Source organism: Octopus sinensis, linkage group LG5, assembly GCF_006345805.1.
Source record: "Octopus sinensis linkage group LG5, ASM634580v1, whole genome shotgun sequence".
Lineage (NCBI taxonomy): Eukaryota > Metazoa > Mollusca > Cephalopoda > Octopoda > Octopodidae > Octopus > Octopus sinensis.
In genome coordinates, this window is record NC_043001.1 from 118586305 (window position 1) to 118612395 (window position 26091).

General features: G+C 37.9%; 1 protein-coding gene across 1 annotated transcript; it reads left to right on the plus strand.

Annotated features, from left to right (window-relative positions):
* The first annotated feature begins 1813 nt into the window (after positions 1-1813).
* On the plus strand, positions 1814-25372 carry LOC115211895 (collagen alpha-1(XII) chain-like). The gene is made up of 5 exons (XM_029780640.2): positions 1814-1943; positions 16817-17063; positions 21077-21270; positions 23509-23731; positions 24791-25372. The coding sequence occupies exons 2-5, from the start codon at positions 16832-16834 to the stop codon at positions 25087-25089; spliced, it is 948 nt and encodes a 315-aa protein (XP_029636500.2). The 5' UTR covers positions 1814-1943; positions 16817-16831; the 3' UTR covers positions 25090-25372.
* Positions 25373-26091: the final 719 nt, after the last annotated feature.

Below are 26091 nucleotides of genomic sequence, written 5' to 3' on the forward strand. Positions count from 1 at the left end.
GACACAACATGGCCTAAGCAGCCGAAGGATTGCTGCTATCTGCCACGACGTTATTTGTATTATATTTCTCAAACAGTGAGAATATCACTGAGGTACGCTACACAATAATTGGGGATCCAAGGGAGCACCACGTTGATGAAGGAGGAATTGCGATTGAGGGGAGGGAATCAGTAAATAGTTCAGTAGTCTCGTTCTTTCCATTCGATTCATCGCTTGATCTCGGTTTGTTGGAAGTGCTGATCGATCAGCCAGCATTATAACCCTGCGAAGTAGTATTCAGCTTTCACTGTCTCTGTTCTGAAACCAGCTGATAACAAATTGATTAGGGTGTTCGGTTCCCGTTTATAAAGACATATTTCCAATTCCTGAAACAGGCAGCATGTTGTCTCCTTGGACAATTCACCTCATTTCACGTTGTTCCAATCTACTCAGTTGATTGTGCAGCTCCCTTTCCCTCCATCTCCCACATTCTAGACGTGCCCTGGGTCTGTCAGAAATGAGGGATCTCAGAGGATGTTTGTGACTGCATAAGTACCTAAAACAACAAAAGCAAGGCACATTTTATTAATATATAACTCTTGCAAGTGACGGCTAGCTGAATTGCAAATCACACACACACACACACACACACTGGGTGATGGGAGTGAGGGGTACACACCTGTGTTCTTGAAGAGCGCATAACTTGCCAGTGGCTTAAAAACCAACAAATTATCAATGGCTGAGAAATGGAGGGAAATAGATAGATAGAGTGAGAGAGAGAGAGAGAGAGAGAGAGAGAGAGAGAGACAGAGAGACAGAGAGAGAGAGAGACAGAGAGAGGGACTGAACAGGTAAAATTCGTTAGGATCTTTACTATTTTCATTCTGTTGTTATTTACCGTGTTGTTATTATTGTTGCTGGCATTTGTTATTGTTATTTGTTTGTCATGAGATTGTCAAAGATCACGCGATGCATTTTCCTTGTTTTGGTGGCTTTTAATCCTCGTCTTTTCGTAAGCTATGTGTGTATAATTGTGTATATACATGTGCGTGCGCGTGAATGTGTGTATGTATGTATGTGTGTATGTATTTAGGTGTGTGCGTGCCAGTTTGTTTAGGGATTATATATATACGCATGTTAGTAATATTTATGCATTTTCCCCTCTCCCCTCTCCCCCCTCTCTCCTTGCAAACACGCGCACGCGCATACATATCAGATGCGTAAAAAGAGTGGATGGGTCGGGCGAGAAGTGATCCTCGGGCGCAGGTAGAAAGGTGTGCGGGGGGTAAAATATCCTCTGGCTAATCATATTTGTTAATTAAAGTGGCGGGTAGCAAACGTGTCTATGCCCCAGAATACTGAGAACTCTTGCAACACTACTACTACTACTACTACTACTACTACTACTACTACTTGTGTGTATGTGTATGTATATATATATATATATATATGGAATACATGCACACACACACACACACACCAACTAATGAACAAATATGATGAAGTAGGGTAAATGAAGATAATGAAGTGATAGCGTGGTCTGTCGGCCTTTCGTCTTAATTCATTTACTAATTAAAACCATTCAAACATTTCTTATATATATTATTTGTAATTTCTATATTTGTTACCTGTTTTTTTTCTCCCCTTTTGTGAGAAATGCTTATGGTTGTGATGGTGATGGTGATGGTGGCTGGCGACGGCGGAAGATTAGGTGGTGGTGGTGGTGGTGGTTTTGGTGGTGGTGATGGTGGTGGTGGTGATGGTGGTGGTGGTGGTGGTGGTGGTGTTGGTGGTAGTGGTGGTGGTGGTGGTGGTGTTGGTAATTGTCGTTGACGTCGTCTATATTGTTCTTGTTCTTGTTATCACAGCGGCAGGTTTATAATTATTTCATCTCAGAGAGGAAAGTGATACACTTAATAGCTGTGAGTGATCTGACCAATATCGCGAACATTCTTAATATTTTGGTAAGTTTGTGGTTCTTTTTCATTTCCATATTTCCAATTCCTTATTTTTCCTTATTTCTCAGTTAATTTTATTTTTCTCAACTATGATTAAGAAAAAATACTCGAGTCGTTATCATAAATTTATCGTGAACGGGTTTTATTTTAGACTAACTTACTTGAAGATCTGATGCCTTTTTTTTTTTACCTTTTTACTCTCAGATTTGAAAGAAACTCAACTTTCTCTTAAAGTTTATATTATTTCCGTGTCTTACACCTCACTTCACACGTTGATGTTAAGGGCATTCGTCAATGTTGGAAATATCTTTGGATCTGCTTGTGCTATCTGCACGTATAAATGCAATCCTGGGCAAAACTTATTGAATAAGAATGGGATTTGCCCACGCACACAGGTCTGTCCACTCTGTGCCACTCATGCTTATCAAAGGGAAAGACAGCTGGTGTTTATCCCAGAGAAAGACCGTTGACACAGCTTTGCACCAGCGCCGTGGAAACATATTGCTGTCAGAATGCAAAGAGCTGAAACTGACGACGCTGCAACGTATCTTACCCAACCTTCTAACTGTTCTGCCAGTCCATCGCTCTGAATCGATTCATTTTTATTGATCACACACACACACACACACTAAAAGGAAAAGTTGACTCGGGTGGTATTTGAACACCGGACGAAGGGAATTGAAACAAATACCAAGAGGCATTCTATCCAATTAGCCAACACTGCAACGACTTAATTCAGTGTCTCATATTGGTCAAATCTCTTTGATTTTTGATGAATATCAAGATCAAAGTCTTCCACGGTGGAGCATGGCAATATTTTTTTTTTTGGGGGGGGGGGTCTAGATTACTTTAGAACAAAGCATAAATAAATAACGAGTGTATAAAGAGTATGTAAGTACTAATGTCCTTGATTAAGAATATTCTTTATTTCTGTCTCTGTCTGTCTGTATGTCTCTCTGATGATGGCATAGTTGGCTTACGTGGAAGTCTTTACTCAATAACATTGGATCCACAGGTTTAGTTGTTCTAGAAACAGCTGTAAGAGACTTTACGGATTTACAATAACAACTTTGTAAAATGTTTCAATTATTGATTAAAGGCTGTAAAGTGATCCTACATGTTTTGCTTGTTCATCCACTGTCTCTGACGAGCTGGCAGAATCGTTAGTATGCGGGACAAAATGCTTAACGGCATTTCGTCCGTCTTCCCATTCTAAGTTCAAAGTCCGTCGAGGTCCACTTTGCCTTTCATCCTGTCGAGGTCGATGTAATCGACTCCCCACCCCTACAAAAGAATTGCTGACCTTGTGCCAAAATTTGAATATGTATGTATTTATGCATGTATGTATGTATGTATGTATGTATGTATGTATGTATGTATGTATGTATGTATGTATGTATGTATGTATTTATCTTCTGTATTTCATCATTTAAATTCTTCCTCTGAAGATGCAAAGCTCCATCTTTGGAATGTAGATAACGAAAGCAATGTGTGCGTGTGTGTGTGTGTGTGTGTGTGTGCGTGTGCGTATGCATGTATGTTTGTTTACAGAGAGAGATAAAGGCAGAGAGAGAGAGAGAGAGAGTCTGAATATGTAAAATTTATACTCTATCTATCTATCTATCTATCTATCTATCTATCTATCTATCTATCTATCTATCTATCTATCTATCTATCTATCTATCTATCTATCTATCTATCTATCTATCTATCTATCTCATTCCTTCTTGTTAAAAGCAAATGCTTAAATATTTAAATACTGTTTAAGCCAATAACTTTAGATACAAAAGATAGGGATAACAACAGTATTAGGGACAAATAATGTCTACTAGGGTAAAAAAGCAACAAGAACAATGGTTCTGATTGTAGCACCTACAATATCAAGATTTGCAATAAGAACAAAGATGACAGCAGCAGCAGCAGCAACAACAACAATAACAACAACAAATCTTTTAAGGAGCTTTTACGTAGTCGTTCCATCTGCTAGATAGAAATAACAGTCAAATTAATCTCACGTCTTTAAATATGGGAAGGACACTTTCAATAACGTCGACGTGAATACTCTTAAAAAAAAGGCAGAATAATTATGGTTGGAACGTCTTTGATCACACATAGGTCTGTTCAATCAGGGCTGATCTGAACCTGTTGCTCATCATTATCATCAACGACCACGACGACGAAGGACCTTCTATGCTTGAAATGGCTACTGGACTTGTATTCTTTTTAGTTGAGTATTCCAGGTCCCTTTTCACATCCTTGTAGTCTCCACCTCTACCTGCTCCCCCCACCGGACAAAGTAATGCACTGGGGTACCGACATACGCAACTTACATTTATGCCGCAAATACATATATCATCTTTAGGCCCTGCTCCCGTGAGACCTCTGGACAAATGCTCTAAAGACGACATTGAAGTAGTTTTGTACAATTATCATCGGAAGGAAAAGTGAGCAAACCTGAAGAAGTGTTAAATGTCAACGAAATCTGTTGGCTTGATCCTTGTCCAAAGCTGCTGAAAGCCACCTCATTGGCTTGATTTTACATTCTTTTACACTTTTACTCTTCTACTTGTTTCAGTCATTTGACTGCGGCCATGCTGGAGCAGCGCCTTTAGTCGAATCAAATCGACCCCAGGATTTATTCTTTGTAAACCTAGTACTTATTCTATCGGTCCCTTTTGCCGAACCGCTAAGTTACAGGGACCTAAACACACCAGCATCGGTTGTCAAACGATGTTGGGGGGACAAACACTGATACACAACACACACACACACACACACACAACACACACACACACACACACACACACACACACACACACACACACACAACACACACACACACACACACACACACACACACACATATATATATATATATACATATATACGACGAGCTTCTTTCAGTTTCCGTCTACCAAATCCAGTCACAAGGCTTTGGTCGGCCCGAGGCTATAGTAGAAGACATTTTCCCAAGGTACCACGCCGTAGGACTGAACTCGGAACCACGTGGTTCGAAAGCAAGCTACTTACCACACAGCCACAATGCATATGGAAATGAGTCTGTGTATTTACTTTTCTTTCTCACAGCATATATACTTCACTGTATATAATTCTGGGATGTGAAGCGCAGGCACAATTTCTGTAAATGCCGTGCTCGCTATCATTTAGATATAACGATAGCTACATCGAGATGTCTTCGGTAGTGCCATGAAGCATCTCAGTTATTTGTATTTAATATCTAGAATATTTTCTGGTTGTACACTGTATTTATATTTAGTGAAAATTATCCATAGACTATTTTCTTATTTATAATGTCTTTATGAATAACTAGCAGTATCGCCCGGCGTTGCTCGGGTTTATTTCGACCCTATAGAATTGGAATTTTTGAAAAGTAAAAATTTTGCATTATGTAGCTTGTTATTCTCTTTAAGCGAACATTTTTCTGGTTGAAATACACCGAAAAATGGTGACACAGCAGTCCAAAAATCGTAAAAAATTAGGGATTTTCATAGAAAAAAAGCACCCTTTTGGTGTAAATAATTTTTGGTGTTAACATGGTCCGATTTGAATTGTTTCTTCTACGGAAGGAAGAGCAAGCCTTCTTCTATCATACTCTCAATTTTGGTCAACTTGCGCCGCAGGGTCTCGGAGGAGATAGTGTTAGTTGAAGGCTACCAAACCTGCCATACACAGACAACTTCAGCTTTATATATAGAGAGATTGCAGATAGGTATTTTATAGATTTGTGCGTGTGTGTGTGTGTGTGTGTGTGTGTGTGTGTGTGTGTGTGTGTGTGTGTGTGTGTGTGTGTGTGTGTTCAAATACGAATTAGAAGCAGCTCGAGATATATAAACAAAAACCGAAAACACATACTCAAGATGTGTCTGCTGTTAGATCGTGGGTCGGTTGCGTTTTCGACGTAAGAGAATACTTTCTCAAGATGCCTGGTGTAAAAAGAAAACAACACCTGAAAGCAAGTCATAGGAAAGCGAGACAATTCGTCTAAGGTTCCTTCTCGGAGCGACAGACATCGATGTTTCGTTATTGTTGTGACTTTTCAATATCGCACACCGAACCTGGCCCGCTGCAAGTTATATCGCCGGCCACGACAATACGCTAAATGGTGTAGGAACCATCTGCTGGCATGTCCCAGCATTTCATGCCACACATATACTCACATACACATATGCACATATATACATACATACATACATACATACATACATACATACATACATACATACATACATACAACATGCATGCATGCATGCATACATACATACATACATACATACATATCCACATACACATGCACACACATGCACTTACACATATATGTACTTATATTTATACCAGCAGAAATACCTGGCGTTGCCGGGTTTAAAGAGAATAATGAAATTTTAAAACGCCATCTAGATTATGGTCTCAACTGCTAGTAGCTGGGATACTAACTTTCTACATAAATAACTCTCCAACCCATTCCAGCATGGAACATAGACGTTAAGTGAAATGCTAAAAGAAAGTTTTCAACTTATATATGTATATTAAGTAAATACACGTTATTCAAAAACCAATTTTGTGTAGCTTATTTCGTAACCACAAAACAGGTACAGATTATAAACAATGAAAGGCCGATTTTGGTGATTCATTTGACAGAGGTAGTAGAGAGTCAATCCGACGATATATCTGACCTTGGATCTTGAAAGTTTGCATGAATCCTGGCTCAGTTAAATCTCCAAATGGCTCCAAATGATGTCGTCTGTTGTGCAGCCTTGTATTGTCTAATTTTGTTTTGGAAGTGCTTCGAATTTTGGTCAGTTGATGACAACAGTTTCTTCAATGGCTCTGGAGGTTGTGGGATTGCAGGGAGTTTAACTTTTCCATAACTGCAACACAGTGCAGGTGTCTCTCCTGGCCACTTCTTTGCTTTACAATGTATGCACTTAGTTGTCATTGCCCTAATGGAAACTCTAGTGTCATCTGCATAATGAACTACTGGATTATAATTGAAAGCTGCTTCATAGACGTTGCTTCTTTGATCTGTTGCAACTGCTCTTCGTTCTGCAGTGGAGATCCTATTCCTCTCTTTGGACAGAGACATTGTTTTGGCTGACAGAGACATTTTTTTGGCTGACCATGACATTATAGACAAATTTGACACTTTCCTCCTAGGCATGGTTATATATGTATACAGGAATACACGAGTGCAGAAGATAGTAAACAATGAAAATAATAACTGGGTAACGAAAATTATATTTCTTAATACGACGGGCATAAAGTAAATAAGAAATTTTTACGAAAATAAAGAATTGTACTGGTTGAAGCAAACTTTGTCAGTGAACCAAAGAGCCAGTATCGAAGAAACCAGAAAAAACCCTTTAACAACAGAAAAACACAACGGTTACAAAAGTAAATCAGAAATTTTTAGGGATATTAGCTAAGTGTACGGATTTAAGTGAAATTTTTGAAGTTCAGTAAATTATGAACTTACTTTTATCAGTAATTCCGTAAAAAAAAAATATATATATATACAAAACGTTACAAAAGTAAATAAGAAATTTGTAGGCAAATTTAACGAAGTGTACAGATTGATGAAGTTACTTCTGTCTGTAAATTATGTATGAGATTACTTTCATCAGTAATTGCGAACTTCTTTCTGTCAGTAATTTGTCGTTGTTTGTAAATAGCGATTGAAAACTTACAGTGAAAACAATAGCATCTGAAAAATGAAAGTGACAACAATAGAGAGTGAGTGATATATATATATATATATATATATACATATATATATATATATATATATATATATATATAGAGAGAGAGAGAAGAGAGAGAGAGAGAGAGAGAGAGAGGAAGCTAGCTAGTTAGACAAGTAAGATAGATATAGGTAGATAGATAAGATATAGATAGATAGATAGATAGATAGATAGATAGATAGATATAGAGATAGAGATGGATAGAGTGATATAGACGTCACTGACGCTAGAAAACCGGAAGTAAATATTTTTCTAATTTCAAAGACGTGAATTTAATATAAAAAACAATATTTTTTTATTTTTTGATCAATGGATGTAAGGGAGACAATCAATTTCTGAAAGTTACTTCGCAAAGAGTTACCTCCCTTCTCTACGTAACCCAGGAGCAGGTGTTTTCAGCCCCCAGGGGGCCCATTACTCATTATATGAAAATGTTTAGGAGTCTAAAACCATAAAGGAGTCTAAATACATAAGTAATGTATGTTCCCAGTTTAGATAAAATCAGTTGAAAAACACGGCCGTTATAATCTTTTACACACACCACACACACACACACACACACACACACACACACACACACACACACACACAGAACGGGATTTATAATATAGATAATATCTTTGATAGGTTTCAGCCAGTATAGGCCCAGGTCATGTCTAACTTAACAGCAGTCTATCTATCTATCTATCTATCTATCTATCTATCTATCTATCTATCTATCTATCTATCTATCTATCTATCTATCTATCTATCTATCTATCTTTACACACACATGCAAACACATTAATTTTACTAATTATATCTAATATGCATGCATACTTGCACATTTAAAGCGAACAATTGGCGCCGTTGCACAGATTAAGGATGAATATTCAAGTTTATGTTGTTCTTGTGTCGCCCCAGGTCACATGATCAATCGGACAAAAGCACGAGCAAATAGGCTGAAAGATTCTGAAAGATTCTCCAACTCACTACCTTTGAAGCCCAACCTTCGTCTATTTTCTTCTCATGAACTCTCTAGAGTGGGAACTTCACCTCCCCATTGCTAACCTGAGTTGTGGGGATTTTGTGGTTAAAAAGCTTTCTTCCCAACCATGTGGCCTTACGTTCAGTCCCACTGTGTGGTACCTTGGGCAAGTGTCTCCTTCAATGCCCTCGAGCCGACCAACGTCTTGTGAGTGGCTTTGGTAGACTGAAACTGTAAGTAGTCCGTGGTATTTATGTATATATGTGTGTATGTGTTTGTCTGTTTGTGTATGACTTGGGGTTTGTGTTTATCCCCCACCACTACTTTATAAACGGAGTTGGTTTGTTTACGACCCCTTACCTTAGCGGTTTGGTAAAAGTCACTTGTAGAATAAGTATCAAACTTTTAAAAATAAGTTCTGAGGTCAATTTGTTCGATCGAACCCTGCAAGGCGGTGCTTTAGTATAGCCACAGTCCAATGATTGAAACAAGTAAAAAATAAACGATGAAGATGAGGCCATGGTAGCTTTGAAGATGCCTTTTTCTCTTCTGTTAACGCTTAACATAGAATTGTAATTTCCTGTCACTCTAGTGGAAGACATACTTGTTTCAATTGCTGCGTCTTCCCGTACATTTCAAAGTAAACCGAATTTGTTTGGAACGCTGTCTTCGTTTCTTCTTTGCTCCAGGTCATCCTTGACCCAGCAAACTTACGATCAATAGTGTACCGGCTATAACCATACCGTCCTTTTTATTCGAGTATTGGGTATATAGGACTATATCGAATTCGCTCTTCCGTCTTTTAAGATGATAATGCAGATATAACATCCGTCACTTTCGACAGTGATTTGTATTTAGTAGCTGAGTATTCCACAAACACATGTACCCTTCTCGTAATTCTAAGGTAGAATCAGCGTGGCAATGTTTAACAAACCTGGCATTTTGAATAACCTGGCACGCTACACCTGATAGCTTTCCACGCATTTTCTATCAGTTTCACATAGCTTGGATCGACTGTGAGTTATGGAAGGAGATTCTTGACCAAAACACCACGTAGTAGAATCGAACCCGGAATTTCGTAATTGCGAAGCGAGCTTCTTAATCACTTGACCTTGCTTACGCCTGTAAGAGACAGATTTGTAAAATATTATGCGGCTGTCGAGCGACCGTATGCAGGTTCTTTCACTGGCACGGAATGCACGTGTTCACAGTTGATGAATATTCTTATGAAGAAAACAGGAAGCATTAATTCCGGCGAATTGGCAGAGTCGTCAGAGTTAAGGACAAAATACCTTGCGACATATGTTATGGATCTCTGAGTTCCAAATTCAAATCCCATCTTTCGTTCTTTCGGCGGGGAGGGGGCGATGAAATAAAGTATTAGCTCAGGGCAGTAAGATCGGCGGAAATACTTGAGTGTCGGACGAGATGTCTTGCTGTATTTGTACCGGTTGTTCTTATTCTGAAGTTATTGAGCGATAAACTTAATCTGCCACCTGGTTTAATGCAACATGATCCTTGACTACCTGTAGCGGAGTTCTCTCTGTTGCAGACATTCGAGATAGATCTCTGGTTTGAAGATAGCCTTCCCAGAGGAGATAAAAAGTAAAGGGTCATGGGTGCTACGTTTCACAAAGCTCTAACTAAGCAGTAAAAGGAAATATAAAAGTTTCACTGTTCAAGATACTGCGGCTAAGCGATTACATACTACGGGAGATGTGCTTGTACGTTTTATATCCAAGGACTTGGTGGGTTTGCATACACACACTAGCACACATATCATATATCTACAAAATGGAACTTGAAAGTTTGAAAAAATAGTGACGTGTGTACTCAGCTACTAAATACAAATCACTGTCGAAAGTGACGGATGTTATATTTACATTATCATCTTAAAAGACGGAAGAGCGAATTCGATAATGTAGTCCTATATACCCAATACTCGAATAAAAAGGACGGTATGGTTACAGCTGGTACACTATTGATCATAAGTTTGCTGGGTCAAGTTTGCATGTGTCAGTATGTGTACGTGATCACCATTTTATTTTTTTCAATATAGTTGTAATCTACACAATCTGAGAGGTACTTGTAGAAAATTTTATACGAAAATATCCATTTTTCTGAAAGCTATGAGGAAACAAAGTCGGGGGTGCACTTGTGTAGGTAAATCCTTAATTTATTCAGAAGGAAAAAAAAAAACTAAGTTGACCTCGGCGGAATTTGAATTCAGAACGTAAAGATGACAAAATGCCACTGAGCAATTTTGTCAGGCGTGGCAACGATTCTAGAAACTCGCCGACTTAACAACAGCAGTAGTAGTAGTAGTAGTAGCAGCAGCAGCACAAAACACATAGCACCTCTGGTCTCAATAAAACAATACAACCCATGCAGCACGTACTCTACCCACTCAAAACCCAATAAAATAACATCGCAAACTGTTACGTAATCGTCACACGATATTATTACATCCCGCACACCAGCAACAATTTGCTCCACTTATATCCTATAGAAGTTGAATAATACAGAGACGGATTAAGGCCAACTGATGGTCTAACCGCAAGCTACCACTCTCGAAACTTCTATTGTCTAAGTGACAAGATATTAAGTCATATATAAGTGATGAATGTGAAATAATATAAACTACATACCACTTATGCAGTTTATGCACGCGTGTCACACAATTATATAACACTTCACATGAAACACATTACATTATACAAACACTACTAAAAAAAAAATGGACCACCGCCAATTTCGACGATGAGCATTCAGTTATTCGATGAATTGAACTAACTGATAATTGAAAGAGCGTGCAATTCATTGATTATTTCACACACACGTGTACCCTTGACATGATCATCTGATAGAATCAGCATGAAATAGTGTATGACATATACAATCCGGTCAACGGACTTCTCCGCAGTTTCTGTCGACCCCGCTGCCACTTACAGGTTTGGGTTGATTTGAAGTATTGATAAAAAGACACATGCTCAAGATGTCCCGCTGTGGGATCAAACCAGGGATTTCGACATTGTGAAAGGAAAATCTTAATCATTCGACTATATTTATCCGTGATTAGCGAAGAAACTCAACATACATTGGACATACTCTAAACAATATTCAAAAGAGGCATTAAATGCTGGTTCTCAAACAGTGCACCACAAAGAGTGGTATATATTCGAGCAAAATACCCCCCCCCCCCCGTCCAATGGACGGTGCTGAGTTGTCAAACATTTAAACCAAATTTTCTCAAAACAATTTGTCCGACCGTCCTATAGGCCTCCCCTTTGAGAAACACTGATTTAACCTAAATATGAGTCACCAGCAAAAGAAGAAATAAAGATAGACTTTTTTTCTATTCCTAAGAAAAACGATTTCTCAGGCTTCATCGATCGCATTCTCACCTGGAATAGATTTTTGTAATTTTTTCAAGACTTATACACGCCCTGATACCGTCGGTATCTACATATCAAATTTGAGCGCAATCGGATGGAGGGTTTCCGAGATCCTAGAAGCCACACGCACACACACACACACGCGCACACGCGCACACGCGCGCACACGCGCACACGCGCGCACACACACACAACGTATTTTATATAAGATATATATATATATATATATATATATATATCTATATAAACGGCAGTTTGTCTGTGTTTCTGTGTGTCTGTTTGGTTGTACCCTCACCCTGACCACGGCTTTCAACCGATTCTGATGAAACTTGACACATACATAGCCCAATGTCATAATTCAAAACTAACGCAGCGAACATTTTGAAAAGTTCCCCCAGTTCTGAAAAAAATCGATAAATTCGACATGGGGTCGAGAATCAGAAACACAAACCACAGACTGTCTAGGGGACGCAACTCGACCTTTTTTAACTCTCAAAAAAAACTTACCATCATTTTTTCCCCATTTTTTGGCTATTTTTTGGCTATAACTCTCTAAAAATGCTTTATAGTTATTTCCCTTACAAACCTGAGCAACGCCGGGCGATACTGCTAGTATATATATATATACATACATGAATAGTGAAGGAAAATGGGGATAGAAGAAATCGAGGCGAATATCTCAATTAGAACTGCATGCGATGAACCCAGCTAACAAACTGTCCATTGAAATGTATAGTAATCCATATGGTCTAAATATACCAGGTGACAGGTACAAACTGTAAATCCGAGGTTAATTGCTAATCGATGGGTTGGTGCATCAATCATAGAGTATGGCAGCAACAAGACAAAAATTTAAGAATTATATTCTTACATAACTTAACTTGCGTTTCGGATGAGTTAAGGAACTTTGTCCATTTCATAGAATGGTTTATATGCATAATCAATCAATCAATCAATCAGTCAGTCAGTCAATCAATCAATCAATCAATAAAACAATCAATAAAACAATCAATTAATTTATAGAAGAGTTAGCTTCCAATCATTATTTTCAGAGCATAAAATTTATGATGTTAAAGTTTCCGGAATCTGCTACACACAGAACTAATGGAAATGGTTTTGTAAATAACAGACATCTCAGACTACATTCTCTGATTTATTATGTCCTTGCCAAATTCACAGTCGTGGGAGGTCGAGACATCATAAAGTGCTGGAGAATGTTAGTATGTAAAAATATAGCTTTGGGAAGATAAATGCCGTTTAAACGCTTTATTTGCTGGTTAGTCTGTGGTAGAGATGGAGAGGATTCGAAGGAATGTCAACATAGTTTCAAATTTTGGCACAAGGCCAGCAATTTCGGAGTGTAGGTTAAGTAGATTACACCGACCCCAGTAATCAACTGGTATTTTATGGACCCCAAAAGGATGAAAGACAAAGTGGACCTCGGCGGAATTTGAACTTAGAATGTAAAGACGGACGAAATGCCACTAAGCATTTTGCCCGGGGTGCTAACGATTCTGCCAGTTCACCGCCTTAGAGTGCAAAGTAATATTGTGTGGAAAATATGTAATAATTCGACCTTATTTCTTTCGAGAAATACCAGGTTTACTACGGTTAAAGTGAATTCCATTTAATAAAGATTAATCTGGATTACGCTAGGTGTAATAATAAAGGATTAGATTAAGAATGAAAAATTAATTAGAAAACGTCTGCTTAGTTTATTAAATAGTAGATGAATTAAGAAGGAAGAGGAAGAATCACTAATAATATAAATTAGGTTTCGATTTTATTTATTTATGCCAAGGTAAGTTAATTATATGAGATTTTTATGTGAAAAGAATGTTTTGCTAAATAAATTAGTACTGTGAATTAATAGCTGTTAATTAGGGTTGAATTTACAATTGATTAATTCAAATGCTTCTACCAAGCGCTAATTACCGCCCCCTGTATAATGAAGCGCACTACCTATAATAGACTACGAAACAGAGTAATCTATATTCTTCCCTTTGAGGCCCAGACGAATTTGACCAACGGTATCGACAACGATTTCTTTATTTCTAACAAATACAAAACCTTTAAACCCAGTTGATGCAGTGAAGCCAAAAGAAACCAGTAAACGAGCCTCTAAGTAGCCATCGCTTGATTTGCTAGAAATAACACCCCACTCCTATACATGTCACACTTCTAATGTCTTGAAATACCCTATGTCCCGATAAAAGACTGACATGGCCATAGCTGGAATATCATTGATCACAAGTCTCTGCTCGGTCGTGGTTGATCTGGGGTTAAACAAAAACAATAGCAACAACAACAACTGAAACTTTTAGGGATGCAAATGCATGATCGATGTGTAAAAACAAACAAATCAACGAGAAAACACTTGCATAATCGCTCTATCTTATTTCTTTATTGCCCACAAGGGGCTGAACATAGAGGGGACAAACAAGGACAGACAAAGGCATTAAGTCGATTACATCGACCCCAGTGCGTAACTGGTACTTATTTAATCGACCCCGAAAGGATGAAAAGCAAAGTCGACCTCGGCGAAATTTGAACTCAGAACGTAACGACAGACGAAATACCTATTTCTTTACTACCCACAAGGGGCTAAACACAGAGGGGGACAAACAAGGACAGACAAACAGATTAAGCCGATTACATCGACCCCAGTGCGTAACTGGTATTTAATTTATCGACCCCGAAAGGATGAAAGGCAAAGTCGACCTCGGCGAAATTTGAACTCAAAACGTAACGACAGACGAAATACCTATTTCTTTACTACCCACAAGAGGCTAAACACAGAGAGGACAAACAAGGACAGACAAACAGATTAAGTCGATTACATCGACCCCAGTGCGTAACTGGTACTTAATTTATCGACCCCGAAAGGATGAAAAGCAAAGTCGACCTCGGCGAAATTTGAACTCAGAACGTAACGACAGACGAAATACCGCTAAGCATTTCGCCCGGCGTGCTAACGTTTCTGCCAGCTCGCCGCCTTCAATAATCACTCTATCTGCTAGGAGTAATAGTCAAATCTGCCTCAAATCACACACTATTGTTTTTTAAAAATTACACGTTGGGTAATGCAATCCTGGATTCCCTGCACATAGAAAAAATGTGAGCTGGTCTTTGATCACAGGTCTACTCGATCGGGGCTGGTTTAGGACTAAACAACAAAACAACAAGTGTAAAAGGAGAAACAAGGAAAAAAAAAAAAACATATTTTCCAACTTAATTATAAGCCCACTGAATGTGATTAGTACTTTAGTTTTCTAAAATTTTTCTAATTGATCTTAAGTCCATAAATTATGATTATAAATTATAAATAATTTAAAGGGAAATAATTTGCGGTGAAAAATATAGTTGTTTCGGATATTTGTCCTTCTTCAGAAAGGAAAAAGTAAAAGCATAGTCAAAGTTTGCTAAGGAGCAAATGAGAAATGAAAGGGTGGTAAAGTGGAGTGAGAAAGCGAGGGGGTAAGAGGAAAGTGAGAAGTAGTGCGGGTAGAGTGATGTGGGGGAAAAGTGAGAGGGAGAAGTGGTTAAAGTTTGTGACATGGCCAGGTAAGTTTAGCTAAAAGTCGGATCAAGTGAAGTAAATGAAATTGTGTGGTATGGGCTGCGGCAGTGTGTGTTTATGTAGTCATTCAAAAAAAAAAAAAAACGCGAGAAACTCAGAATAGACCAGGACAAGATACTAGAGACAGCATTAAGATGGATACGGGAAGGCACATGGCCAAGCGTACAGGGTATCGGGATCACAGTCGTAAAGCTGTGAGTTCAAGTTGCGGGTGAGCGGCTCGTCGTTACTGAGCAAGGCATTTCAATTCACATTGATCCAGTCCAGTCAACTGAAATTAGTTCCAGTAGCATCTGGGGTTAACTTTGTGGATGGACTTAAGCCATGAAAAGGCTATCATAATGGCCAGAATTGTTACCCCGTTAATCTAGAATTAAAAAGACGGACTCCTCCTAAAAAGCAAGGGGTCAGGGCGGTTAAAGAACACTTAGCATAGAACAGTTGAATGAGAATTGAGAAAACTGGATCATGTATGGAGCAAGGCACGGAGAATTGCACGGAGACCCGCCTGAATGGCATCGAATAATGGAAGACTCATTTCCCAAATGTGAAGAGCTAAACAACAACAACGACGACACCCCCACCCACCCCACCCCATCATCATCATCATCATCATCACCACCACCACCACCAACACAACAACAACAACAACAACAATAAACACAACTACAACATATATCTGTTCCCTTCCCTTCTTTTTCTTTCTTTGTTATACTTTTATGCATTTTTGTTTCTTTTTTTTACACTCTCATTCTTTTTCTATTCTTCTTTCTTACCATCTTTCTTTTTCTTCTCTTTCTTACTGTTTTTTTTCTTTCTTTCTTGCATTCCTCATTTCCTTCTCTTTCTGGTTTTCTTTTCTTTTCTTTTCTCGCCATCTTACTTTCTCTTCTTTCAGTTCTTATTACAATACTCCATTTCAAAGCAACCAGATGCCATAATTGTTTGCACGCCGGACAAACATACTTGGCAACATTTCTTGTCTTTACTTTCTGAGTACAAAATGCGTCAAAGTCAACTTTTTCTTTCATCACTTTAAGATCCATAAAATAAGTTCCGGTCGAACACTGGGGTCGCTGTAATCGACTAATTTCTTCCACCAAAATTTCAGCCCTTGTGCCTGTTGTAGATAGAATTATAATACTCTGTGTCTTCATTCTCCCCTCTACCCATTATCACAGGTTCATCGTCTGACTATGAAAAAGAAGAGAATGATGCTTTATAACGCCATGGTGCTTATTTTGTTCCACATAAGCACGACGGAGGCCTTGTTTTTCAGAACGGGTCCAGTTAACTGCATAGTCACCGAATGGAGCGAGTGGAGTAAACCTCTTAGTTTTGGACTGGTGGAACGACATCGCAAAATACTTCGTCCAGCAGAGAACGGCGGAAATCCCTGTCCACCAACTTCTGAGAAACTGACAGTCAGTAAGTTAATTATATTTTGATTTATTTTATTTGGTAATTTTTTTCGATGAAGTTATATAAGGCATACCTGCACATATGTGAAGGCGCGTGGATTAGTGTTTAAGGTTAATCGGCTCACGAGTTCAATTCCCGGCGGCGCATTGTGTCCTTAAGCAAGTCATTTTATTTCACGTTGCTCCAGTTTGCTCAGCTGGCAAAGATGAGTAGTACTGGTTATTCAAACGGTCGACCTTGTCACATTCTATGTCACAGTGAATCTCCCTGAGAACTACATAAAGGGTACGCGTGTCTGTGGAATGCTCAGCCACTCGCGCGTTAATTCCACGAGCAAACTGTTCCGTTGATCAGATCGCTTGGAACCCTTGTCATCGTAACTGACGGAGCGCCACCTATACACGTGTACCTCCACTGTGACTTTCCGAAAAATGAATAACTTTTAGTGGAATTTTCTGCAAATACCGTTCAGGTGATGTAGATTCCGATCGGAATTTGTTGTGAAAAATTTTTTCGGAGTTGGAAGATTAGTTTCGAGTAATTCACACCAGTCGACTTTGCTTCCTAATAACTTTCAGAATTTTAAGTTTCATTATGTGACATGTATCAGTCATGTATGTATGTGTGGCCCACCAATTTTTTCTTTCTCACATTAAATTCGTAGTTTACACTATCTGAGAAGTATTTGCAAAAAGTTTCGATAAGAACATTTCTTTTTCTGAAAGTTATAAGGAAACAAAGTCGAGACGTATGAATTATCCGAAATTATTCCACACCACGAAAACATTTTCAAAACACATTCCGATATCATCGGAATCTGCACCATCTGAAAGGTATTTAGAGATAATTTCATTAAAAAATATCTATTTTTCTGAAAGTTATGAAGAAGCAAAGCCACGGAGGTGGGAGGTACACGTGTGTAGATATGCCTTATCTAAAATGACTGACAAAAAATGCAAATGAAAAGCAGCTGAATTTTCTACCAAGTTCTGAATAATTAGTTTGTAAAGTTATTTTATGAAAATCCAGACACTGAAAAAAAAAATGATTATACGGTGTATTAGTATCAAATTCAATAGTTGAATATCAGAAAAGAATGCAGTTCCGATAACAGACAAAGTCAACATCTATTACAAAGTTGCAAAAGCAACGAAAATTTTGGAAGGAAAAAAAAAAAAAAATATATATATATATATATATATATATATATATATATATATATATGTATGTATATATAATGAATGAATGGAAATTAAACTGGTGAGTGTGTTAAATATTAGGGCATTAAGATAGTATGACTCTCCCTATTATTAATACAATATTGTTGATTTTTATTTTAAGATTAATATTTTCGACAGAAAGATAAATTTCTCATTTTCATTTTATTTACGAGAGTGGGTGAATGAGAGAGAGGGGGAGAAAGAGAAATGGAGAGAAAGAGATAGATAGATAGGGAGAGAAAGAAGGAGAGAGAGCGAAAGAGAGAGAGAGATGTATGTTCCGGTGAATAAAAATTAGTTTTGTGATTAAAGCGCGTACTTGAATCTTCAATAATAGCTAACTTTTGAAAACCTCATTTTGATAAAAATATATAAAAATTGGAATTTATAAGAATGTTCGAGACATTGTAGGCTTTAATAATGCTTTCTTTTAGAAAGATTTGCATAATTTCAACAAATTAATAAGCTGCTTTTTTCCATTTACAGTATAGATTTCACTGTCACCCATTTTATACATTTTTTTTGTTCTGCGTCTCAGTACATATAACACCTTATTAAATCGAGCGGAAGAGGGGAATTTCCACGTGCTAGCAATCGCTGCCAAATATCCCTCAATTCACAACCCTACACTCTTAAGGATACATTTGGTAATACAGTTCAGGCCACACTATTGCTAAAAATATAGAAAACGCTAAGTCATGGTTGACTTGAATATCGTTGTGCATAAATTTGTTTAGTTAAAGGTCGGTGTAGGGCTGAAGAACAACAACTTGGTATTTAAAGAATAACGGAGTCTCTACGTGGCCGCTCGACCTGCTAAAAAGGCAGACAAATATTTCTAAAATCTTTACTCTCTCTCTTTACTCTTTTACTTGTTTCAGTCATTTGACTGCGGCCATGCTGGAGCACCGCCTTTAGTCGAGCAACTCGACCCCAGGACTTATTCTTTGTAAGCCTAGTACTTATTCTATCGGTCTCTTTTGCCGAACCGCTAAGTGACATAAACACACCAGCATCGGTTGTCAAGCAATGCTAGGGGGACAAACACAGACACACAAACATACACGCACACACACACACACACATATATATATACATATATACGACGGGCTTCTTTCAGTTTCCGTCTACCATATCCACTCACAAGGCTTTGGTCGGCCCGAGGCTATAGTAGAAGACACTTGCCCAAGGTGCCACGCGAGTGGGACTGAACCCGGAACCATGTGGTTGGTAAGCAAGCTACTTACCACACAGCCACTCCTGCGCCTACAACCTTTACAGAAAGTAAAGGCTTGTGAGATGGTGGTGATGTAGTCTGAGATAAACTGTCTAAAAGACGTGATGGTCATCGTTGAAACGCCAATTTTCGTAAGTCAGCTTGATTAGATCTTACCATGGGTGTTTACATCAACTGGGAACTAAATTTTGTTGTTTTGTGATTTATTTGGTGTCAGTCATCGGAAAGAAGGGAGAGCTTATGTTGTTGTTGGTGGTGGTAGTGGTGGTTATGGTAGTGACAATAGTGCTGATGGTGGTGGCGGTAGTGGTGGTTATGGTAGTGACAATAGTGCTGATGGCGGTGGCGGTAGTGGTGGTTATGGTAGTGACAATAGTGCTGATGGCGGTGGCGGTAGTGATTTTAGTGGTGGTGGTGGTGGTCTTAATACTGTTGCAGTTGGTGGTGGTAGTCGTAATGGGAGCTATGGTGACAGCGGTGATAGTAGTGATAGTGGTTGTCATGGTAGTAGTAGAGGTGGTTGGCAGCGCCCATGCCACTGTATGTACATTCTGAGCGGACTTTTTTTAAAGAAAATTTACTCCCCAGCAAAATGATACATTTTCTTTATAACAATTCTCTTCTTGCATGACCATAAGATATGATTTGGATGTAATTTGTTTTCAAATCTAATAATATATATTTACTGAGGAGAAATAAAGGTTAAGTCATGTTGAGGTCCTATTGTGTTTAGAAATAGTTAGTCTAAAGCAGAAGTAGAGACCCCTTTTAAGTTGTAAACCCATATTGAGGTTAACTGACACTGACAAGGCTACGTTCTCTAAGCAATTTTATACAGCTAAACCTACATAAATCTGTCAGTCTGTCTGTCTGTCTGTCTGTCTGTCTGTCTGTCTGTCTGTCTGTCTGTCTGTATGTATGTATGTATGTATGTATGTATGTATGTATGTATGTATGTATGTGCGTATGTATGTATGTATGTATGTATGTGTGAATGTATGTATGTGTGAATGTATGTATGTATGTATGTATGTAGGTGCAAGTCAAATACAGTTCTGGGTTGTGTTAAGCTGGCATTCCTCAGGAAAATGGTCAAACGCACATTTTAAAATGGACATCTGCGGAGCTGGCAGAATCGTTAGCACGCCGGGCAAAATGCCTTTCGGCATTTCGTCCGTCTTTACGTTCTGCGTTCAATTTCTTCTGAGGTCCACTTTGCCTTTCATCCTTTCGGGGTCGATAAAATAAGTACCAGTTGATTACTGGGGGTCAATGTAATCGACTTACCCCTCCTCCGAAATTGCTGGCCTTGTGTCAAAATTTGAAACCAATTTTTGATGTTACCATCTTGTATGCATGCATGTATGTATTATGTAAATGTATGTATGTATGTATGTATGTATGTATGTATGTATGTATGTATGTATGTGCAAAGCAATTCACGAATGAAAATATAATAAACAAACATGTATAAAAACCACGCATAAACACTCAGACGCACTCAAATACACCCATCAACAAAATCTCAACAAAGACTTTGTATTGATGTGTTGTTTTTACAGGGGAACATCCGACAGTCAACCAAACAGCTGAACATTTTGCGCGGAAATTTGTAACGAATCGCCGTCACATGACCTATTCAACCTACACGGAGTCGATGGGAAGAATCTTGCCTCGAGATCTCCTAATCATCATGGACTCTTCCGGAAGTGTCTCCCCGGCAGAATTTCAACAGAGCAAGCAAGCTATGGCAGAAGTAAGATCCACTAATTATTTATTTATTTATTCATTTATTTATTTATTTATTTATTTATTTATCAGAATTGAAGAGTAACTTAGGAAGTATATTTCTACTATTTCAGATAATATCGGGAATTATGGCATATATATCTTTAACCTTTTACCTGTTTCAGTCATTGGACTGCGACCATGCTGGAGCACCGCCATGAAGGGTCTTGGTCGAACGAATCTACCCCAGTATTTGTTATTTTCTAAAGCCTGATACTTATCCTATCGGTTTATTTTGCCAAACCGTTAAGGGTCTGCAAACAAACCGACACCGGCTGTCAAGCGATGGTGAGGACAAGCACAAAGACACACGCACACATTCATGTATGACAGTTTTCTTTTGGCTTCCATCTATCAAATCCATTCACAAGGCCATGGTCGGCTCGAGACAATAGTAGAAGACACTTGCCCAAGGTGCCACGCAGTGGGACTGAACCAGGAACCAAGTGGCTGGGAAGCAGACTCATTAAACTGCTACACCTGCGCCATCAATCTTACCTTTTATCAATTTTCTTGGTGCTTATACAAATTGATGAAATGAATTCTAATTTTCAAAAGAAAAATATTCTTTATCTCAGAACAGAATTAAATAGAAGAAACTAAGAAAAAATCATCAAGTTCTTGTTGACAGATGTCTTATTATACTAAATTGTTCAAGAACTCCGATAACTATTTTGTCATTTACTCCCTTTCTCTACCCCCACCTTTTTCTCCCTCTCCTCCTCTGATTCTCTTCCTCCCTCTATGATTCTCTCTCACTGCGTTTATAGTGTTCCTTTATTCATTGCCTGCCACTAAGCCTCGCATGTGCAATCATCCTGCGCCTCTTATGTTAATTCTCTCTGTATCCCTTTTTTGCTCTTTCTTCCACTCTCTCTCAACACTTTGTAAATCGTGACTGTACAAATCAACTAACCGGGATCTATATCAGCCATTATTATATAGAATTTTTTATATTTATTTTCCCGTTTATTGTGTAGATCAATATTTCATCTAATTGCTCAGCTACGCATTCTAACATAACACTATTTTTTAACCGGTGGCGTTGCCCAAAACCTACAAACACAACTTACACACGCGTGCGTGTGCGTGTGCGTGTCTTGACTGTGATAATACATAGCATATTTCTTGAATGATTTTGATATAAAAAAGGAGGGCGAGTTCCTGATAGCCCGTTTTATGATTAGTTGATCGTGTCTGTCTGTCTGTCTAATCGTTGAGCACTTTTGTTACTCCGTTTGGATGAATTATAATATGCGTGGTTACCCTGGCTATTCAATTTCTCTTCCAATTGATTTCATATTAGGTGTAATGATGTAGCTTTGTATACTAATCATAGACATGAAATTCATTTTCACCATAAATCATAAATAAAGAGTTGATAGCTTTTAAAGTTTGCGAAATTTGGGTAATTTTAGCCAATGGTAAGCTACAGACACCTTCATGCCTGTTTCCATCGTAACAGGAAAGATCCCTTTTTCTTTCTCTCCACCACTCTCTCGTCTTGTTTCTTTTCTTTCTTTTCTTTGTTGGCAGATGTATTGTCATACCAAACTGTCTGTCCAACAGTTGTCTAACATTAAGTCGAGTATTAGTAACTGGATGCATAACCTTCTACCACCACCAAAAAAAAAAACACACACACAAGACATTGATACCTGAAAATATGCTATTATCACTATGTAACTAAACAAACCAACGGATTGGAAGAGCGACGGAGACATAATTTGCAGAATCCCATCGACGCCAACTTTGCCTTTTATCGATAAAATTAAAATACGACCTGAATTAATTTAACTGATTTCAGGCCTTGCACATACACGGGTGGGTAAAAGTAGGTATACAGTTGCTTAAGAGGGTGGAATGTTATTTTCACTTCCCCTTTTCTTTTAAACCTAAGTGATTTATGAGTCGACTAAGGGATCTGCTAGTGATGCCTAATTCATTAGAATCCCTCTTTTTCTAAAATCCTTATCCTAAAAAAAAAGAAATAAAGAAATGAAAAGAACCTTCCACTCATTAAGCAACTATATACCTACTTTTGCCCAACCCTGTACATTAAAAGAAATTATAACAAAATAGTTCTAAAATGAAAAGTGAATATATTGTTTTAATGGCTATATATATATGTGTGCGTGTGTGTGTATAAATATATAAATGGTTCTCTTTCTTTTCTTTTTTCTGCTGCTTTTGACCTTCCGTAAAGGTGATTAAAATCATATGTGGAGACGTTGGTCAGTCGTTTCAAGACAATCGCATTGCTGCTATTCATTATTCCGATTTCGTTTACGAAGATTTCCCTTTCAACAAAAGCTATCTGGAGGAAGAAGTTGCTTACAACATACGACAGATACCAAAACACAGTGGCTCCACCTGCACTGGAGATGCATTTAATTACGCAAGGGTCGTTATGCTGAAACCCGAGAAAGGTAATATGGATTTATTTTGGGTTTGGCAGAAGAAAAGATTTGGTATTTAACGAAAAACGGGATGGGGACGAGGAAGAAAAATTGTGTCATTCTCCCAAGTGAAGTAAAATGCCTTCAGTTAAAAACAAAGCCATATCATGGACTTTGAAGTGGGCGGGTAAAGAAAAAAGAATATCCCTTGTTCTAAGATACTTGACAAAGGTAATATTACATTGAAACATTCGTTACATTCTGAGTTCAAATTCCATTGAAGTCAACTTTGAGTTTTATCTTTCTGGGAGTTCATAAAATAAGGTCCTAGTGAAGTACTGGGATCGACATAATCAAGTGTTCCCCACCAAATTTCTGGCCTTGCACCCATGTAAAGAATCAATATATTGGTATGAGGCCATATATTTATAGAGGAGGATAAACCGATTGAATCTGTCTCCCTGTTTATTGATTTAGTATTTAGAAATGTTAAAATTAACTTCCAGCGGATTTCAGTTGTAAAAGAACAAAATTAAAAATACTGTAAGGTATTTCGTCTGACAAAATGTATAAATCAAAAGCATGACCGTCACAACTTCCTATTTCGCTTTCCTTAATGATCTCAAACTACATATCTATATAATAGACATATAAATAATGCTTATAGAATTATATGAAGGATTATTAGCTAATTGTATTTATCTTCGTGAACCCTGTTTATCCCTTTATCCCTTCGTGAACCCTATTTATCCCTTGTTTTATGGCATTAAATGATTGAGAGACAATCAACAATCGCAGGTGATCTTTCTAACGGGAAGAATTAAACTCAGAACTGCAAAGCAACAGATCACAGATCAGAGTTTTACTGTGCAGCAGTTTCTTCTCACTGACTTATCTACTTCTACCTTTGTTGATTTGAATTAACTCGCTGCATATCTAAATGTTACAGCTGCACCTGAAATACCGATCTCTTCTTCTCATTCTATTCCTCAGTCCTTTTTTTTTTATTTTCTATCATTAAATTCTTCCTAAATTTCATCCGCTATTCAGCCTTTCACTATTTTTTTTTCATCCAATTAAATCACACAGGTATGCGACCTGATTCCCAGTCCATCAAGGATGTCCTGATACTAACTGATGGTAATTCGAATTGTGGATCTAAAGTAAAGATTGCTGCAGACCGACTGAAGAAGGTGGCCAACGTTTATGCTCTGGCGATTGGTATGTGGCAGAAACAGAGAAGCGAAATCAAATCTTATGCTTCAAGCCCAGCAGAAGACCATTTATTTTCATTGAAATACTTCAGTGATCTTCCGGACTTTATGGAAGGTGTCCGTACTTACAGTCAACAAGTTTATTGCGTTCCATTCTTTGGACAGATGGTGTAACAGTAATGGTAGGAAGAGAGGCGATTCTAGTAGTAAAGGTAATAGTGGCAACAGCAGCTATAGACGCATCAGCAGCATCAGCAATATTAGTATTAGTATGAGTAACATGACCAGCTTACATAACATCAAGTTTCTCTAGCATACGTAAAATATAGGAGAGAACTGCACTAAAGCACACACACACACGCGCGCGCGCACGCACGCACAACATCGTGAACTTAGGCTGGTCTAGTAGCCTGTTACTCTGGAGTTTCTCTGACTTGTGACTGGTTCATCAGACAGGAAAAAAAAGTAGACGGTAGGTAGACATCTCGCTATAATGATGGCGATTTACATGTGTGTATATATATATGTATAAATATATATATATATATATATATATATATATATATATATATATATATATAATTAGGGTTCAGCTAATTGTTTCACCACATACCGAATTTAGAAATACAAGTTAAAATTTCTTTTCTGCTACTATAAAAATCTCCATGACGGTAAACATACTTTTTTTACGAAGGCGAAGAGAAAAGCAATGAATCAACACGACCCGGATTAACTATATACGCGTTTCGAGATTAAATTGATTTAAATTTTACTTCTCTCTTCAGTATAGTATTTCCAATTAGAAAATTTGAAAGTGCTAGGGCTGAATATGCACACAATCGAGCGACAACATGTAACAGATATCCAACCAACACTTCTAAAAGTCATGGAGATTCTCATAGTAGCAGAAAAGGAATTTTAACTCCTATTTCTAAATTCGGTATGAGGTGAAGCAATTAGTTGAACCCTAATTATAATTATCTGGATAATTTTACCTATAAAGGTTATTTTAACGTACTCATCTACTTGGTAAAATTATTGATTAATTGATTGATTAATTTATTAATTAAATCAATAAATTTTACCCTTTTATTATTAATTTAAAATTATATATATATATTTACACACACACACACACACACATACACATATATATATATACACACACACATATAT

Bases quoted from the DNA above. Each gene is read 5' to 3' on its own strand.
- LOC115211895 (XM_029780640.2), top strand. From the start codon at position 16,832: ATGAAAAAGAAGAGAATGATGCTTTATAACGCCATGGTGCTTATTTTG. The intron at 21,271-23,508 runs GTAAGATCCACT...CCTTCCGTAAAG, and splicing joins GCAAGCAAGCTATGGCAGAA to GTGATTAAAATCATATGTGG. The intron at 23,732-24,790 runs GTAATATGGATT...TAAATCACACAG, and splicing joins TATGCTGAAACCCGAGAAAG to GTATGCGACCTGATTCCCAG.